Source organism: Schistocerca americana, chromosome 3, assembly GCF_021461395.2.
Source record: "Schistocerca americana isolate TAMUIC-IGC-003095 chromosome 3, iqSchAmer2.1, whole genome shotgun sequence".
In the NCBI taxonomy this organism is placed as follows: Eukaryota; Metazoa; Arthropoda; class Insecta; order Orthoptera; family Acrididae; genus Schistocerca; species Schistocerca americana.
This window is the reverse complement of record NC_060121.1, coordinates 349630990-349651904: the sequence shown is the minus strand read 5'-3', so window position 1 is coordinate 349651904 and position 20915 is coordinate 349630990. Positions and strand designations below refer to the sequence as shown.

The 20915-nt window shown below is 35.8% G+C and overlaps 1 protein-coding gene across 1 annotated transcript in view; it reads left to right on the top strand.

Annotated features, from left to right (window-relative positions):
* Positions 1 to 20915, top strand: part of LOC124607041 (DNA polymerase delta subunit 2) — a 108842-nt gene that overhangs the window by 73701 nt on the left and 14226 nt on the right. Inside the window, exons 5-6 of the mRNA XM_047139215.1 lie at positions 9959 to 10077; positions 20414 to 20506. Of these exons, the coding sequence (XP_046995171.1) occupies positions 9959 to 10077; positions 20414 to 20506 (212 nt within the window). The remainder of the gene's footprint in view (positions 1 to 9958; positions 10078 to 20413; positions 20507 to 20915) is intronic.

Genomic DNA, 20915 nt, shown 5'->3' with positions numbered 1-20915 from the left:
GATCATTCCATGTCAAATCACCTTGGACATATCACCTGCTGTCGCAGGTGTAAATTTGCTTTTACTTATGACATATGAACTTTTGCAATTTTTTTTCCTCAGACTAAAATTTCTTTTTATATCGAATTTTTGATGTTCTGATAATTTACTGCTGTGAGAATGACTATGACTACGTACTTACGCCATGTTACTATATACTTACATACAGACATAGTCATTGCTCTGGTGTTTGAAGGTTTTGATTTGAATTTTTTTTTTCTTTTCAAAATTAAGAGTGTTCCATAGTTAACAGAAATGCAGTCATCTGATCAGTAAAGTTAAAAGAGAAAAGAAAAGAAAAGAAAAGAGAAAAAAATGTTAACGTATGTAATTTCTGGAAAAAATACAACTGTGTTGAAAAACTCTTATATCGCATTTCTTGAACCTGCTGGGAACCTGATTTTGGTCTTAAATAATTCTAAGTTGTAGGTTTTCTAATAAAACAAAAAAAAGGGCATTCTGTGAACGGCCACATAAATAAAAGAAATCTTTGGACTGATGAAAAAAGGCTCATTCCAGGTAAGTTCATCCAAGCTTGATACCCACTGTCTCCAATTTTCATGAAACATTTTGTGCTTGTTACTTTTGCCATGGTAACCAGTTTAAAAATTTCTTTCACATGTTACATATAATTTTTTAGGGAAAAAATTGTGGAAGTTTTCAAAAACATATATGGGGTAGGTATGAATTAACATCAGAAAAAAATTATCTACAATTTTTTTAATACGTAAGCAATTTTCATGGAACTGAAAACATTTGTTACCCATTGCTGAAATATTCATCTACCAGTTCCCGTAAACAGATGTGGACGTTTGCTACAGACTTCCAAGAACTTGGTGAATTTGTTCCTCCAATTCATCAAGACTTTTTGTTTTTGTGTGAAAAGCTTCATCGTTTGCACTCCCCAAGAGGAAGAAGTTGCAGGGCATTGGGTCAAGAGTCCTTGCTGGCCTTTCAAGGGGTCCACAACATCCCAACCATGTCCTGGAAAATGGGTATTGAGCTCCGCACGGACAAGATATGTAAAGTAAGGCAGGCCCCAGTCTCGTATAAAAATTAGGTCATTGTAGTTGTCTCATGTGGATACGATACTGTGAACATAATTTTCAAGTACGTCAAGATGCCATTCTGCATTCATTATGTCCCGAATGAGAGAGGACCCACAATTTCTGTGGATGTCATACCACACCACAGTGTGACCTTCGGGCAGTGTTGGCTTCAATCCGCAACCACCCTTGGATCCTTTGTTGGCCAATAACAACAGTTATGCCAGTTAACAACCTTCCCCGGCAATAAACACAACTTCATCAGCCCTCAGGATATAGGATATTACCAAAAATATCGGACCAGTCTTCATACTAAGCGAGTATCATCACTCCGTATTCCAACTGATGAACACAGTCATCCGGTGATAATTCCTGACAGTAATATGGTTTCCATGGATGAAAATTCAACTCTCTGTTCAGAAGAGTTTTGACTGTGTGTCAGGTTAAACCATTTTCACAAGGTGCCTGTCTTTGTGATTTCTGAGGACTTAAGAGTGAACATTTTCTGAACACACAGTGAAATTTTCACTCTGCAGCAGAGTGTGCACTGATATGAAACTTCCTGGCAGATCAAAACTGTGTGCTGGAGCGTGACTCGAACTCGGGACCTTTGCCTTTCGCGGGCATGGCCAGGAAGTTTCATTTCCTGAACCATTTGCACGTTTTTCTCTGTCCTGCATGTTGAGGTTGACCACTTCTTGTAACATCTTACACACAACCTGTGTCCATTAGTTTAGAACGATAATTCTTTATGGTCTTTGCACAAGGTCCTTTCATACTTCAGCACCATCTCTGTACTTGTACCTGGATCAGAATACTTAGTATCCAGATTCCAGCTGACCCCACTCATGCAAGGTGGCTCACCATTGATCTCTACAATGACATAAATTTAATAAATTTTACCACTGTAAGGAACAAAATGTTGTTCATTTTATGAAAATTAGTAAAGTATGAAAGAAGTTATAAAAATCTATAAATAGGGAGTTAATTCTCGACCGACCTTTATAAAATCCTTGGCTGAAGCTTCCCATTTGGATTGTACTACTTTAGGGGGAAAACTTTGCTCATTTTCAACACTTCACTGTCAAATATTTCCAGATATGAGAAAAATGGCTTATCTTCTTGAGGGGGAAAAAAAAAAAAAAAAAAAAAAAAAAAAAAAAAAAAAAATTAATAACTGTTGACTTCTGGGAACATAGAAATCTAATTCATATGGCTCAAACAATGATTTTTAAATATGTAAAATGATTTCAGGCAAAACTGTTATCAGGTCATTCTTTGTTTTTAATTGAAAGTCAAATATGATATATGATTACAGACAAAAAAACCAGTCTCACGTTTCGTTAAAATAATAAAAGTAATCAGCCAAAAATTATAATTTTAATTGAAGTATTTTAATTATTAATATTAACTTTATTCTGGGTAGACAGATTTTTAAATTTGAAACATTCATGTTCAGCAATGAAGATCCTTGGAGTGCTCAATTGAAAGATGTAGTAGTGTCACTATTTTTAATCCACCCTGACTAATTAGATTCTGGGTCATTCAATGTAAAATCACAGATATTTTGGTGGTTCCTAAGGTGACCATTTCAGAATTTAATCATATTTGGTACATGGATATCTGCATGTCTTAGTAGTGAAACTGCCAAATAGCACTGTCCTAACTCCGACATTTTTTTTTTTTTTATAAATATGGGTAAGAAGGCTCAAGGATGTTTATATGGTCATTAATCAGGCACCAGTTTCCCTGTTTTCTGACACCTACTACAGACCTCAATTTTTTGTGAATTTAGTATTTAGGCCACTAAATTGATATGATGATGTATAAAAAGCAAGATACATAATTCAAATTTCTTCTAAAAAATATTGAAAAAAACACTTTTCCGTGTTGTGCATTAAATTTGTGATTTTTTAAAAAAATCATAACTTTGCACAGAAAAACAGTACGGACCTCATATTATGCACTGCAATTCGTTAGTGCTAGTATTAAGTATAAATAATAATGAGAACCATTTGACATTGCAGTTAGTAGTTCTTACCTTCACTTAAAGATGAATCCATTAAAAAATAATAATAATTTGATGAATTTCTATGTTTGGGGGGGGGGGGGGGGGGGGCTAATGCAACCAGTTGAATCACAAGTTGATTTTTCTCTGAAATTTTTACATATCTATTAGCAGTCAAAGGTGAAAAGAAGAATACCCTAACTAACTTTATTCATTTGCAAAGAATAAAATGAAAATGCCACTTACACATGCCATTCATATTCAACACTACATGGCATTGGTAAGTAAAAACCAAGTGTATTACTTGAAAATTTTTCCCTAATATATATGTGGTTCACCTGTAAGTCGGAACTGTAACCAGATGAGAGCTGAAAACAGTTATCAATCATTTTTCTTGACTCTTGACATTTATGTTGTATTTCATTGTTAATTGTCTTTTCAGTGTACAGAATTACAAGAGGCAGATTGGATGCACAAATGAAGTGATACATCCTTATTCTGTTACTGGAAATTGAAAAGATAACTTAAGTAAATTGTGAGAAAAGTTGCAGCAATAATGAGAATCATTATAACTTTAAATATATGTATTGGTATATAAAATAAATATGAAAATTCCGCAAAGAACAGTTTCATAAAAAAAAATTCAAATATGAAGGAGGAAACTATCTTTAAAACTCTTGTACCTCGGGTATAACTTTGTTTTGTGTGGCATCTTGTTACAAAAACTAAATGAGTTCACTTAATGGTGAAAGATACGATTTTTTTCATAGTACCTGTTGTCAAGTTTATACAAATGCACACTTTGTGTTTGTAATGATGGGACATGCACCTCAAATGTAACATTGGAGAAGGGGGCCTGAACAGCACCATTCCTAAGAGGGCCCAAACAGCAACTTTCCTTCTAGGCCATGAAAGGAATTGTGATTCAGCAGCAGGCATACAGTTAATCTCAATGCCTTTAAATTCATATGATGCCTGGGAAATGTGTCCTGTGTACCATTCCTATGTATCGTATTTGAAAGCCACATACTGCCAGACATGCAGCTGTGCCCACTAAGCTTTTTCTTGAGCTTCCATAACAACAGTGGTCCCGTTGCATATGTTCTGTTCATTAGAAAGGTGTTAGTAGCAATGCCTAGAAATATATAGTTTGATTGTGTTTCTGGAACTGTCCTCATTGTACTTTCCCTTCTTTCAAGAGACCTTTGTACGAGTTGACCTTCCGTGAAGAAACAAAGAACTTATTAACGTCCTGTATTTCATGGTATATTTTACGCACAACGTTTTTAAATTAACAAAAGTAAATCTTTTCTGCATGTGAATTTTCTTGTTCTTTGTCATGGTGGAAACATAATCTGTGTATTACACTCTTTTTAATCCAAGCACTTTATTCTTCGTCTTCTGTTCTTATTATTCCCTGTTGGTTCTTGTTCTTGTATATATTGTATATTACCCGTCTTTCCCTTTAGGTTATTCCTATTTTCCTCAGAATTTTGAACACCTTGCACCATTTCACATTGTCAAACACTTATTTTTAGATCGACATATCCTATGACAGTGTCGTGCTTCCATTGTCAAGTGCAACATCGGAAGTGCCTGTGTAGTGCCTTTACCATTTTGAAAGCCAAACTGATAGTCATCTAACAGAGCCTCAATTTCATGTCCATTTGTTTTGTACATTACTGCTGTCAACAACTTGGATGCATTAGCTGTGAAACTGATTGTGTGATAGTTCTCGCTCTTATCTGCCCTTGCTACCTGGTATGGATGATACTTTTCCAAAAGTCTTATGGTATGTCTTTCATCTCACATATTACATACACACTTGAATAGTTGTTTGGTTGCAACTACCCTCAATGAAAGAATGTTATCTAAACCTTCTGCCTTGTTTGATACAAATCTTCCAAAGCTCTGGTGCATCATCATTTGTCACACAGCTACGATTTCCTTGTTCACACAAAGTCATAGGTTTTTTAAATGCATAACTTTATTGCAGTTTCATGCTTCATACAACATTGATGGAGCTACAAGTGTCCGCAGCAGGAGGGGCAAAAGTTGTAACTTACAGTAGTATTGGTAGAACTGTAAATAAACTGCTGTTTGGATAACAGTTTTGTGTCTAGTTAATGATTCATGGGTGCACCAGTTATAGATGAGCCTTTTTGAATTTGGCACTGTCTGGATGTGAGAGGGATCAGAGCTTTTAGGAGTGGTGGCTTGAGGAGAGGACTATTTTTTGATCCCCCTCCCAAGCATTTGGTAATTGTCACAACGAGTGAGATATCCTGTAGCTTCACAAAATGTCTTAATAAAATACTCATTAAGAAAAATGGCAATGCCATAAAAATTTGTTACCATTTATTCCCATAGTAGAAAGAACCCCTACTTTGACCCTCGGTGAAACGGCTGTGTAGTGAGTACAAGAAAGGATGAGAGCTTGTTAAAAAAAATGACACACAGGTTCTACTCATGAGGAACAAGGTGATACTTTCTTGGCAGAAATTGTCAGAAGTGATGAGACTGGATCCATCGTTAAACCTCTTAATTGAAGACAACAACATGGAGGGGTGAAAGAGCAGTAAGAAACAACAGTGAAAGTCAATACATGCTTCTATGCTGGTAAGGTTGCAGTGTTTTAGAATAGCAAAGGCATTCTGCTAAATAATTTCCTCCTCTAATGTTTGACTTTAATGCTGTCTATGACAGTAATACTCTTCACTATGTTAGCTACTTACCAGCCAAAAAGGTGTGGCATCCTGATAAGAACTGTGTTGATTCTCAGTGAGACTCTACACAGCATAAATAACTCAACAAACACTGGCCAATATGCAACTGGGCTGCTCTTCATTATTGACTCAGCAGCCTATCACTTTCATCTTGGGATTTCATTTTTGGACTTCTCAAGCTTGCTCTTGGTGGAGAGCACTACATGGACAACATGAGGAGAGTATTTCATGAATAATGTGAATGTGCAAAAGTTGGTGTGCAGCTGGATTGAAACACAACCACATACCTTTTGAAAATACCAGTAAAAATTGGTAAAAGTGTAGATAAAGATAGATGATTATGCAAGAAAGTAAGAATAATGTTTAGTATGTTGCAAAAAGTGAGAAATTGAAGAGTTGGAGAAAAAGGAAAGGAAGGTACTTCAGAAAATACTTTGCCCAAGAAAAGTCGGAAGTATATGAATGAGAAGAAGTAATGAAGAGGTCTGTACCCAAACTGAAAAACTATCCGCTGCTCTCAGGAAAAGGAGAATTTTGTATAATGGTCACTTGATTTAAATGAACTCAGAAAGACCGACTAAAAAAAATATTTGTCGATGCGAACACAAATACCAAAACGCAAACTGGTTGGTTCAGGGACTTGCAAAAGGACATAGCAGAAATTAATGTTATGAAAGCAGTGGTTCTCTATATTTGATTCACCCTTGTGCATATTTCAATAATTCTTCATCAGATTCTGTAAGTATGACTAATGTATATTTTTTCTCTGTGTTTAATGTCAATAATTTTTATGTCACAATGGAAAAAATATTACGCACCATGAAGTACTCCGTATTCTGAATGTATTTCATCTTTGAAATACTCCTCTCAAATTTTTTTCTGTCGGATGGTTGGTTATTCAGATGTTGCATGAAAAGCAATGGCAATGAAAATGAGTCGTTCAGTGTATCAAGAATTTCATTGAGGTGGTGAAGAACGACAAATTTGAACCTATGAAAATGTTTGCTAAGTCCCCTGTAACTGGGAACCCCATTGCCAGCAAATATCTTTATGAACTACATTGAACGTATTATTTTCAAAGAAATAGTAGGGAAAGAATACAACATACCATATTGGTTCTGTTATATGGATGACATTCTCTGCTTAATAGACAAACTACAAGCAAAAATTGATAAATTACATACGGACATTAGCAAGGTATATAAGAATATAAAATTCACCATTGAAAGAGAACAGAATAACCACATTAACTTTCTTGATATAACACTCTAAAAAAACAGAATAACAAGCATATCTTTGAGATTTACCATAAACTCGCGGCAACTGACATTATCATTCCCCAGTCCTCGAACTGCCTACACTCACAAAAGCAATCAGCACTTCAACACATGCCCCATAGACTCAACTCAGTGCCACTCAACAAAGAATACTGCCAAAAAGAACTTGATGTAATAATGCTGATAGCCAAAACAATGGTTACAATACTAACAGTCACAAAGCTAAACAACAAAATTAAATGTAAAATGAAAGCAGAAAATATAAAACTACAAACAACACAACTGACTGAAATAATCACAAACTCTCAGTAACATAACTGCACAAAATAATCAGGAAAATATAAGAGAAAACATAATAAATATAAGAGAAAAAAAACAAGATGAGACACAGTGACATACAAACACAAACACACACATAAAATCAGCAACATTTTCAAAAGACATGGTATAAACATTGCATACACCCCAAAACTAACAAAAGACATAAACATATACCAGAAGCCAGGTATATATAAATTACAGTGTAACACATGTGAAAGCAGATACATAGGACAAATAGGCAGAACATTTCATGTCAGATACAAAGAACACAAGAGAGCCTGGAAGTATGGGACAAACCACATTTGCAGAACACCTAAGGAAACACTGTCACAAACCAATTCCTAGAGAAGACAACATGAAAATAATTAGAATCAACAATAAAAAGCAGCTCCTAACCCTCAAGAAAATTACCACATACAAAAAAACAAAGCAGAAAATAAAACCCCGTTGAATTATCAAGTACACATGCCGAACAAATCATTGTGTACACTAATAGATAAAATAATAGACTAAAACAAACACACACACACACACACACACACACACACACACACACACACACACACACACAGAGAGAGAGAGAGAGAGAGAGAGAGAGAGAGAGAACAGAAATTAATAGACATCACTTTCCAGCATGTACTTCGTTCCGTTGGCAACATGTATGTGGAAAAACAAAGTGAACGCCGTTGTTAAGACTTTAAAGCAGAATTTTGCTTCACAGCAATTAGGGCAAACAATATGAAAACTGTGAAGAGAAATGTTTGTAACACGAAAATGTGCTTATGGTTTGTAATTGAAATTGTAGTGCAACTTCCAACATGCGACCAGATGAGAGGAAAAACGATTGCCAACCAGGAACATGAACAACTGTAAGTAATCACTTATTTACTTAAAAGACAAGATGGAAACTGAGCTGTTTTATAGTTAACAAATATAAATTATCGAAACAAAACTGTATCATTTTAGATGCCAGCGATGATACCTTAAATTAAAAGGTGAAACGTGTCTGGAAGGGATAAAGTACATTGCAGCAAGAAAAGACAGTTTTGATTTACAAAACTAATATAATTTCATTCCATTTCTACAAATTACCCTGACATGGTTTGGAAAAGTGTAATGGAATGGTCTAGTTGGAAATGTTGAAGACTGCTGCACCAGATAGTCATTTCCTTCCTTCTAAACTTGTTTTTAAGGGATTTGATAGGTTTTTATATGTGTAAATAACTAAAGATGTTTACAAACACTGAAACATCAGAATTCCTTAAAGTTCTCTAAAATCTTATATTCAAAATATTCCTCTGAACTCTTAGCTCTGTTGACAATAATTTTTACTTGTCTTCTTTCCAGCTTGATTGGAATTAATGTCAGTTGTGGCCAAGAACAGTTGGATAAACTTCTTTCAGTGCTTGTGTAAAAGAGTTGACTTGTTGTTTTCCTTATCTGATCCTGAAATGTATGGTTTCTGTGAGCTTATAACATGCCCACCACTGCTTATCACTTCTTTCGCATCTGACCTTAGTCACATACATTCTCCCATCCTGGACTAGGTTGTAAACATGTCTGACCTTTTGATCTTATTCTGCTGCATGCTTAATTTTTTTGAAATTTGTAATTTTATGATTATTATTTTAATAATGCATTATATTTGCTCACTGGATGTGGAACTGAATTTTTTTTAAAAGGGACCAACATTTCAAAATTTAATTGAGAGAGTCCTGTATTAAAGAGTGTTAACACATGCTGAGCTAAACAGTTGTCACTTTTTCTGACTGTTTCATTTGAATATGATACGTGTTACTTAGATTTTGACATGATAGCTTATTCACGATTGGCTGTTGGATAGAACTGACTGAGCAGATGACAAATTTGATCACATTGTGCTGAAAGTAGAGGACCTTTTTTTGCTAGCTTTTCTGTTTAATCAGTGATGCTGGGGAAACATGCTATTTTAAGGCACCACTATATTAAAAATTTGTATATCAGATTTTGGTATTGTTTGTTGTAATAAATTGCTAAAATTTTACATTGATAAGTAAGAATGTTTTTGGTTTTGATTCTCATTGTATGAGAACAATTTTTGAACTCCACTAAAAGAAAAAATGTCAAGAATTAAAGACAGTAGTAGAGTATGCATTAACGGAATGTGAAAATAATTTGGAATGTTGCCATGAAGTGGGATCGTTTTACAGTGATGGCATTATATCAAAAGTTGAAGTTTAGTGACAAATGAATACTAATACTAGTTGAACTACATGAGCACGTCACAACCCAGTTCACAGTTTTGGGCAGACAGTACCTCTCCCAAACTTGGATGAGTGGCAGTGAATGCAGTGCTGTGTTGTATAGTGGGTTAGCTACAGCTTATCGATTCTTTTGAGAATGCACACTACTGGAAAGTTTAGCAATTAAAACTTTTTGAAAAAAAGTTTAATATTGAATACTTTGATTCTGTCTGGTTTGAACTTGCAACTATATTTTAAGATTAAAGAACATTTATTTAATGAGCATGAAATGCGATGTAATTTTTCACATTTCCAACAGGCAATAGCATCAGAGATCGCAATCCACCACCAGTCCACCATCTTACAAGCACGAGCAGGAGTGTTGTTGATGCAGTTGCTGCAACTCGACTTTTTGATGACTTTCTTGTTCAACTCACAGTAAGGCATTTGTGATTTTGTTTTGATTGATTATATTCCTAACCTAGTTTGTGATAGTTTTAGTTTGTGAATGTCCAATGGTTCAGTGAAAAGTAATTTAATACTGTATATTTTTTTAAAAAAGTTATATCATCTTGTTAATGACCAATGTTTCAAAATGCTTTGCTAAAAGTTTTAACTAGAGTTGCTTTTGTCATTTTTTTCTCCATATCAAATGATGCTTAGGAAAAACGATCTTTTAAGGTGGTGGTTGGAAATAATTACTATTAATTTCTTTCCTAATTGTGTATCTTTTATCATGAAAAGAGGGCAATTCCAGATCTGCTTAGGGACCAGCCCCTCATTTTAGGTAACACTGGGATGAGTTTTGCATGTCGTCTTGACTCCCGCCAAGAATACTTCGAGGGAGAATTTCAGCTGCTACTGAATGAGGGTTAATACATTTACTTTTTGTCAGCAGTTGATGAAGAACATAATGCTGTGACAAAAATATTAATAGTTTTAAAATTTTTTGAACTCTTTTACCTTGTTTCTATTGGAAAATCAGTGGTTATAACAAATGAAAAAAAAAAAAAAAATTGGAACAGCAGTTACATGCCTCCTAGAGTGCTGCCTGCTTCTTACTAGCTTCAGCAGACTCCTATGGAGTAAGGAGTCTGGTGATGACCAGAACAATGGTTGAAACCGGTCACCAGTAAATAAATTAACATCTTTTTGAAGTTAGGGCTGTTTCATAACAGGGTGTATACGCTCCGGGACAACTGGGAAATCCATGAAAAACCTGGGAATTTTTTCATCCGGGAGAAAACTGGGAAAAACCCAGGAATTTTTAAGAATTCTGTGAATAATTTTTGTTGTTTTAGTTTTCAGTTAAATTTTTGTAGCTTTGACTGGTAAGAACTGGTACTCTAACAAAGAATTTTACTTTAGCCTGTTACTGCAATATAATACTGCAGCAATAATGAGGAAAAAAATAAAATAAATAAAGCTTAAGTTGCAAAGGAAATACGCCATTTACAGCAACAAAACACAGCGCACACACAAGCGCCTGCCGACAGCAAAATGTGTCAAAGGCTTTAGGACGAAGACTGCAATAATTCATAACAACAAACTGCTTTTGATGGGTGTGACGTCACAGCAGTTAACATTAGATTCATTTGAGAAGTTGCCAGCAGGCTTATGCGCGTGCGCAGTTGGGTCTTGTGACAGTACCTTCTCACTCTTCTGGCTACTTGAAGTGCGGCTGTTAGCTGTATCCAAGCTAACTAGTCACGAGCTGTATCAGTAGTAGAAACAAGCAGTCAGATGTGATCCAGAAACATTTCTCTGGCGCATCCAAGCCGCCAGATTCGCACATGTGCAGAGCAGTCTGAGTCGTAGTGGGATAAGGGGCAGTCTCCATGTGAACCGTGTTTACATTTAGTTTGCTGTTTCCTCTTGGTTTACAGATCACAAAAACAAAACATTTTTCTGTTGCCGGAAGCTGTAAAGTGAATTACAATATAAACATAATTATTTAAAGCTAAAATATGTTATTAGTCTCAGTTTTCTGATTTTATTTTATTTCCAGGTTTTTGGCTGTTGGGTATTAATTGCCTTGCAGAACAATGAAGTTATTTTTGTCGGTTTGCTAAAAAAATTGTCTTTAATTAACTTTTTCTGCAGAGGCTTACAATTTATTTGAAACACTATTGGTTAGTGTCAACTGTTTGCAGTATTTCAAGTGCACATTGCTATCTTCGACGTATGGCATTATGCCATTGAACTAAACACGAGATAATACACTACTGGTACTTAAAGAAAATTTGCATTCCGAAAACCACACTTCTTTGTGAATCTGGACACACAGATGTGCTCTTTAAGCCGAATTATGGATTTTAGTATGGTTTACGAAATTCTGATGCTCTTGGAGTATCCTCAGATGTCCTGTTTCGTTTATCATGTAATGTAAGATCTCTTAACGCAATTACGTACGAACATACGGGCTATGTATGTCATTGTGGCTTCGCAGGCACAGTAAACCGTTTTCTGGCACTTCCTGACAACTGCTGAAATGAATTCTAATAGGTGGCCGGAAAATATTGCAGTGTTACTTTCAAAGTACATTTAATTTCAAGCAATATTAATTAAGTTCATGTGCAAACGTGCTTTGAATTTCTTAAATCAAAGAGCATTTGATTTTCATTTGAAGCTTAACACTTTGAGGGCCAGCCACTTAGAAGAATTTCTAGCTCAGAAGATCAGATATTTACATCATTACTTAAAGGTCCGCCCCCGGTAGCTGAGTGGTCAGCGCAACAGACTGTCAATCCAAAGGGCCCGGGTTCGATTCCCGGCTGGGTCGGAGATTTTCTCCGCTCAGGGACTGGGTGTTGTGTTGTCCTAACCATCATCATTTCATCCCCATCGACGCGCAAGTCGCCCAAGTGGCGTCAAATCGAAAGACTTGCACCAGGCGAACGGTCTACCCGACGGGAGGCCCTAGTCACACGACATTTCATTTCATTACTTAAAGTTTTACTGGCACATTTGTATAATATATCAAAGTGTAACACCAGGAAAAAAGACAAATATTATATGTGAAACCTTAGCTTTTCATGTAGATTTAATTTAAACTTCGCTACTTAACATTGATGTTGGTACAGGCTGACTACAGCAAGTGTCCTATGCTCTGAATCACTACTTTTTACATGCGACACATCATCCGAAAGACGAGAACAGAGTTTCCGAAACCGTTTTTCGCTGTTGTGTTAACATGTTAGGGTCTCAAGCGGATTTGCTAGCCCAGTTAACTACGGTGCGTGGAAAACACCAGATGTAGTTTATCATTTAGTCGGCACAATTGCTATTTCCCTTCAGTTAGACGAGGTGTAAACAACTTCAGTCTAACATTTCTACTTATCCTACACTGTACGAAAAGCCACTCTTATCAATATTAGCCGACATTTTTAAAAACAGGACGAAACCTGAGAGCCCAAACACGTTTCAATACCGGCTGCATTTGCATGTCAGCGAAAATCAATTGCGGACCTGGAAAACAGGCAAACAGAAGTGGATTTCTAGAATCAATTTTGGAGTAATTATGTGACCACCCAGGAGTGGTATTGGGAAATCGATTTACGTAATTGGGTATTGGGAGCCCCATGTAAACACGAATATCTGCTATTATTGGCTGGCAAGATCACGTGACACGAGCTATAATTGGCTTACAAAAACGCATGGCGATCTCGATTTCAATGCTTTGGAAACAAATGTTCTGTGTTTGGTGGAAATCGACTATATAATTATGTAATATGAAAATATACAGCATACATGTTGCTGCAAATCAAAGATCTTTCCAAAACACATTTTTTTCTGGGGTTTGTTTCTTAAAGTGGTGGGAGGTTGTACTTTGGTGTATAAAACCTTAACCATTCAAAAGATTGATAAGTTTTACGATCCCGAGGGAAAGTATACTGTCACTTTACCATGGAAAAAGCATATTTTCACCCAGGAGAAAGTTTATTTTTTAACTGGGAAATCCAGGAATAACCCGAGAATTTTTTTTCCTTGTCCTCGTATACACCCTGTGTAATAAAAAATAAATAAAAAATTAATAGTTTTGTTCTTATCTGAAGGTTTTTGTAAAACATTTCTCTTCATCCTTGTGAATTTAAACTTTAAAGATTTCAGCCTTCCCTTAATAACATGTACTACTGATATATGGATTGCTGGTGTAACAGGATTTTTTAATTCTGTCAAGGATGAAAGGAAATGCTGTGAAGTAAACTTATGACAGCAGCAGTGTAAGTGGTGCTGTGGTTGCAAAACTGGACCTGCAGAGTGGCCTTTCTTGATCTCCTAATCATTGACATAGCCAAACACTCACAGAAAGCTCCCAGTGAGGAAACCATTTTATTTTGCAGGTTGATGAAATGAGCATAATATATAACTGGTATAAATGAACCCACCAATCAATAATATATACAATTAACAGTTTGCTTCCTGTTGCTGTTCCGTAGGAAATTTTGGCAGGAAATCCACTTTTTATGTAAGACATTCTTGTATGAAATCTCGTATTCGTGGTGTTTAGTGCGGGTCATTTTGAGATAATGTACGTGATTGGGTTGTTTTTTGTGTAAGTGGTTCCAAGTAAGTGTCCTGGTGTGAATGCTTTATCTGGAATCTGTAGGTTCATATGACTATTGATGAGGTCGTGGAAAAGCTTTGTAGTATGAGTATTTTCATCACAGCATCATTTGATAAAAAGGAAGTCTTTGTGTGTGTTACCAGGCACATACATATTCACCTAGGCTTCTGACAGCTGCAGTGTTGTGTACTCTGAGCCTCCCTCTGTCCTTTCCAGACGCCCTTGTATCAACTGGCATTGCCTGTGTGCATTTGCCTCTGACCTTTCTTTGAACACAGCAGATGTCCTTTGTATACAGTTCTTTGCTCACGAAATAATGATTAGAAAAAATTTATTTGGAACAAATCTAGTGGAAGTTTTAGATGAAAATGTGCAGTAGCAGGTAGAGTACAGATGTTCCATTAGTAATGACAAGCACAGAAGTAGGCAGTAAGCCAGTTTAACATCTGATATATGATATGTGTCTTCACGTAACCTGAAATTCTCATGGATGCCAATGCAATAGGCCCATAACATGATTATGAACTATTAGATATGACTGAGTAAAATAAAATGGCACTGGACTGGCATTTGGAAGGATAATGGCACTGGACTTGCATTTGGAAGGATGACAGTTCCAAATTTAGATTTTCCACAGTTGTCTTAAGTCTCTTACTCCAAATACAGTGGAGGCTCAGAACATTTGCTCTCTCTCTCTTTCTCTCTATCTCTATCTCTCAATGTCCTTGTGAATGGTATGCTAGACCATAACATTCTTTTTGACATAAGACTTCCATCTGTGAGGCATATATGTAGATTAATTTTGGGGCATTGGGGGATGATGTAAATATACTTATGAGTATCTTCACAAAACACAGTGAAATACAGTCCAATACACAATCTTAGAGAACTCGTATGGACTCCAGAATTCCTGCTGTCTAGCGGTTGTGATGAACTCTGAAACTTTTTGGTTCTAAGTTACGAACTCAGTGTTATAAAATATTGATCATGGCTGTAAACAGCAACAGTAAAGCAATAGTCTTCAGAAGGATGAAAGAATCAGCCAACCAGTTATGTATCACAGGTTTATTAGAACCCTTGACCTATGCTTGAATAATTATAAAATTGATCTATGTTTCAATAATTATAAAATTATCTTCTTCAGAAACAGATTGTAACACTTGTTACATTTTGTGTTGAAAAGTTACATTAGAATTAAGCTGTTTGGCTCTTGTCAAATAAAAATTCATTTCAAAAGCAATAAAATCACGAGTCTTGATCATCAGATAACAACAGTGTGAGCTTCATAGATAAAATTTGATTCTGGTTGGAGCAGCTGGAGATAGCGGTCAGGTGTGTGTGTGTGTGTGTGTGTGTGTGTGTGTGTGTGTGTGTGTGTGTGTTTCTTTTCTAAGGAAGGCTTTGGCCAAAAGCTGTTTAACATTCTTTTCATTGTTCCTGTCTGCAACTCAGTGTGTCAACCTCACAGTGGATAGCAGTTGATCCTTTTCAAAATGTTGTTGATCTTCCTGTCTGGACTTTCCACTGTTTAACATCTATTGTATTTTATATAATACCGTATTATCTTCATCATCTTATTACTATTGATTGTGATGATGTCGCTGGAAGTTTTTGTACAATTTTTCTCCTTTGATTCCCTGGTTCTATGTGCACACACTTAGTTGCTGCCCCCCCTCCTCCCCCTCCCCCGCCTGTAATTTGTTGTGTTTAAATATTTTATCAAATTTTAAAGTGAGTGAAGAAGTCATTTGTAATCCATCATTGGGTTTGTCTTCAGTGCTGTTGTCTCTTAAATAGAGGGAGAAGCCTGTGAATTCCGCTTCTGTAGAAACACAAAACACAGATAATGATGCTAGTACTGCAAAGAGCTGGTACTAATTTCCTTCACTTTTCCTGTCTCCAAATTGCAGTCAGGTTAGTATGCAGGGGGTTCTTCATTCCAGTCGCAAAAGCCACTGCCCAAAGGGTCTTCTTGTCGTGGACACTATGTGAGTTCGCTGTTATGGTCCAAACAGTACTCAACAGAGTAGACTGAGTGAATTACAGCTAGTCAGTGATGTTTGGATGCAAAGATATGGTATACAATGACAAAGACTGTAACTTGTATACTACATGTCCTTAACTGTTCAGGTCAGTGTAAGCAGCAGTCAGTTTTGTGGTAGAATGACTAATCTTCCTCTGTTATTTGAGTCAGGCAGGCAGCACACCGGAATTTCAAAAACCAATTCAGAAAACTGTATTGGCTTTCAAGATTTCCTGCATGAGAGTGCGACAAGGAATCTGAGAACGTTGGAAGAGGCCAAGGAAAGATGTTTTTAGATGTGATTAATTGTTGCAGTGCACGTACAAGAGCATAGAAGTAATTAAAAATTACCTTTTGGAAGCGAGATTATAAAAATTACAGCCTTGCTGATTAACTTTTAACTTAAATAAACTAACTTAAATAACTTTTAACTTAAATAAAAGCTGCTTTCCATCTATACTAAACCCCCCTTCTTAAAATTTCAGTGGATTGATCCAAAAAAAGTGTAAAATGCAGGTAAGCATAAAATACAGTAAAGCATAGAAAACACAACAAGTGGAAATGAATAAATTTTTCTTATTGCCACTCTTTTTATTCTGTATTGTTCAAAATATGAAATTAAAACAATTTAAATTTTGCCTATTTAAAAAAATCTGAAGTAATTATGTGTGTTGTTTCTTTCTAACAGCAGTTAGCTCTACTTTTCTCTCCTCAACATAGAAAGCATCAACCACAAAGGCAGTGGGTGAGTGCATACACACACACACACACACACACACACACACACACACACAGGTTTCTCTCTTCGTTGAGATTGTTTTAAAACACGAAGTAAAAGTTTTTCATGTACCTCTTTTAAAGAGATAATCATGTTCTAATGTGAAATTTACTACTGATAGTCATTATAAAATTATGATAAATAAAATTTGAAACACAATATTGGTTAAAACACTTAAGTTGGCAGTGTTTGTAAATAGAAAACAGTAGGTAACAAATTACAGCTTGTTTCCGATGAGTATGTCACTCGGCTCAGGGATGTCCTGAGTGAGAAAGAGGGCGGAAATTGTCATCATGCCTTGGAGCAACCTAACACTGCATGCTCAATACAGATTAGCTTATTTCACATAGAAGTACAAGGTCCATGAAAGCCCATTATAAAGACAGCTGTTTTCAAAAGTGATGTTTATTTGTATAAATTACCATGAAATTAAATTACAGCTTTTGTAATACAACAGAATGAGCAGAAGAAAGGTTGCTATTAGCAGCACTATAATCAGATTGTGAATATCGTTAAGGCAGTGACTCAGCGTACTTTCTTTCCCACCTTTCCAAAGACCGCAAATCTATAACAAAGATAGCCACGACCCAACATGCAGACAATGAAAATCTTGCTTACCGTACAAATGCCACATTACATGATTAGTAACTTTGGATATAGTTGTGTTTTCTGCATAGCCCCAAAGCTGACTTTGAGCAGGATTGTGATGCACTTTTTGCCAAAATCTGCATAAAAATCTATGTTAAAGGTCAAAATAACATAAAAGAAAACTTAAAATGCAGACAGTGTTGTAACACAGAATCATTAATGGTGGGAAAGTGTTGTATTGAAATAATAGGACATCTGTTAGGACTGACAAAAAGAATGTAAAATCCGAGAACATAAAAACTGGATTTTTCTGTGTTGTGTGATGGCAGAACAATCCCACTTTCGTGTTCTGGAATCAAGCCTGACTCTGTCCTATGCATTATTTTCCGTTACAGCCAATTCTCTTTTCTGTAGTATTTTCACCTGTTGTCCCAAATAAAGGAATAGCTGATTCTGAAAGCCAGTACTTGTAACCTTTTATTCATTTTTGGGTTTCTGTACGTTTGCCGGTAAAAAATGGAACACAAATTGTCTCACTTTGTTGTCTGCCTGTCCACCGGTTAAAGACCATTTTTTCTCAGGAATGTGTAGAGGTATCAAGTTGAAATTTATGTCAAATACTAAGGTCTATGGTTCCTTGATGGTGTAAATAATTTAAGCTTCTAAATCAATGCAGTTATAAAGTAAGGCCATGTATGTTACATATTTTGATACTCACAAACTCACCTGTCTATATACATGTTGTCCCTGGTGGTCTAATGAAGACATGCTAACCTGGCCTTCATCTCACCAGAAACGTGGTTCGGATTCCATGTTAAACTGTAGGTCCACTTTTCCTGTTGGACAACTAGGGTAGGTTAAGGACACGAAAGTCACCAAAGTGGCATCCAATATAAAGACTAGCACCAGTGCATTGAGCCTCATGAAATTACAAATAATAATAATGATAATAATAATAGTAATACAGAAATCTGTAATTATTGATACATGTTCAATTACCCGAAAGTTCCTAAATGCAATATAACACATACCGTACAGTTGAAAGGAAGTGACGCTTGATCAAGGTCCGCGTCACTTTCCATTTTTAACCAGACTTAACGTCTGAGAAAGTAAAGAAATAATAATAATAATCTGTATACCTACAAGGAAGTGGCATAACCAACTCGTCGACGCCCAGTGCAAACTGCCAAGGACAAAAACTTGAGGGTTCTTGATCTTATATTGTAGGAATCATTTACGAAGACATTTTTTTCAAATTCTAGCCCTGAGATGGTGAAATAGAGACGAAAGGTTTTTCGAAAATGTGTCACTGTTAAGTCAATTTTGAAGCTAGAACTACGAAAAGTGGTATTTGGTTTCTTGGTCAGAAGTAAAGAAATAAGTGTTTCAGCATCTTTGGAAATTCAACCCCTAAGGGGGTGAAATAGTGGGTGCGAGTTTTTTAAAGTAAATCATTATTAAAGAACTACTGTAGAATTTTTAAAGGTATGTCCACAAAAACTGGTATTTGACTTCTTGATTGGATATATAACAGAGTTTATGAAAAATTCGGCCCCTAAGAGGATGAAAGAGGGGATGAAAGTTATGAAAATATATCACTAAGAAAGCATTTTTAAGCTAAATCTATGAAAGACTGTATTTGGCTTTTCGGTTAGAAATAAAAAATAGTGTTTTTGGAAATTCAACCCCTAAGTGGGTGAAATAAGGTCTGTATGATTCACTGACTTAGCATAGCCCAACTCAAACTGCGAAGTATAGAAACTTGAAATTGGGAGAGGGTGTTGATCTTATACTATAGGTATTGTTTAGGAAGGAATTGTTCAAAATTCAGCCTCTGCAGTGGGGTGATGTATGGGACGGAAGATTTTTGACAATATATCACTGTTAAGGCAATTTGGAGCTAGAACTATAAAAATTGGTATTTGGTTTCCTGGCCAGAAATAAAAAAAAAAAAAAGCGCATCACCAATTTTTGGAAATTGAACCTCTCAGGGGATAAAATAACGGGTGAATGTGTTTTAAAGCTACGCTATGAAAATTGGTATTTGACTTCTCGGTTAAAAATAGAAAAAAAATGTTTCATTGCTACTGGAAACTCCCTGCAGCATGTTTTAGTAAATTCAATCACTATGGGGGTAAAATAGGAGATGGAAGTTTTTAGGCAAATATTTCATTACGAAAATGTTTTTAAAACTAGATATTTGAAAATTGGTATTGGACTTCTAAGGAAATACGTGTTAGAGGATAAAAGTTTATATGGAAATAGAACCCGAACGATTCAAAAGGTAGGATTAACAAAACGCCTCTTGACACATTTTGGTAAGAAGTACATTTGGAAAATACCTTGCTTCTTAATTTGCGTGAAACGTGTAAATGATGTTGCAATTTGTGAACAACATAAAATTTTGATTGAAGATACACAAAGAAATCTGTGCAGACCATACAGTTTATGCAAGCAATGGAGCAGGCACTAAGCTAGTTATCTATTACACAATTAAGATCATATGGAACCCTCAGAACACGAGTCCTACTCACATTTGTCCGGTTTCTTGTTTTGTTTCATGGTAAGTAGAGGCTTACCTTTTGTCCTTGAATGACTGTATCATTACATCTTGTCACAGTATTGTTTATAAATGTGAATCCCACAAATATTCATTGTAGCAATCTGAATCACTAGTCTTAGTGTGTCAAACTTTGTTATGGAACTGTAACCAGTAGTGTAGCTATTTGTAGCCCGGATGCTGATATGTAGTATTCAAATAGCAAATAAATAAAATAGTGTTACTTACGCTGTCATGCATTACTTCTTTTTGTTAAAGAGCAGTATTGAAGTGGACCTGATGCCTGGAGAATTTGACCCTGCCAATGTTATGATACCACAACAACCAATGCACTATTGTATGCTTCCGCAGGTGAGTTTTAAAAAGTGATTCTATCATATGATACATGCCTTTTTAGAATGGTTGATCTGATATAAATTGCTCAAAGAAGTTTTGCACTTCCATTATAAACTGCTGTGTGGTCTGAGTTTGTTTGATCGACAACTCTTGTTATTAGAGCATGCTGCATGTCCAAACAAGAACATATTCTGCTTAGTTTGTCTGCAGACACTGAAGGATCTTTTAAAGTTTACACTTTATATGCATTGTCACTTTATAGCAATAAGGGTTTTCACCAGGGGAAGTTAAGTGACAAAGTTACATATGACACATCATTATCAACATCATCATCATTTGAACTTTTTAGCTACTATCATGAGGCCCAAAACATTGAAGATTTGGGGTATACTGGTTGGTTGTGGGCAGCAACTCCACCTGGTGG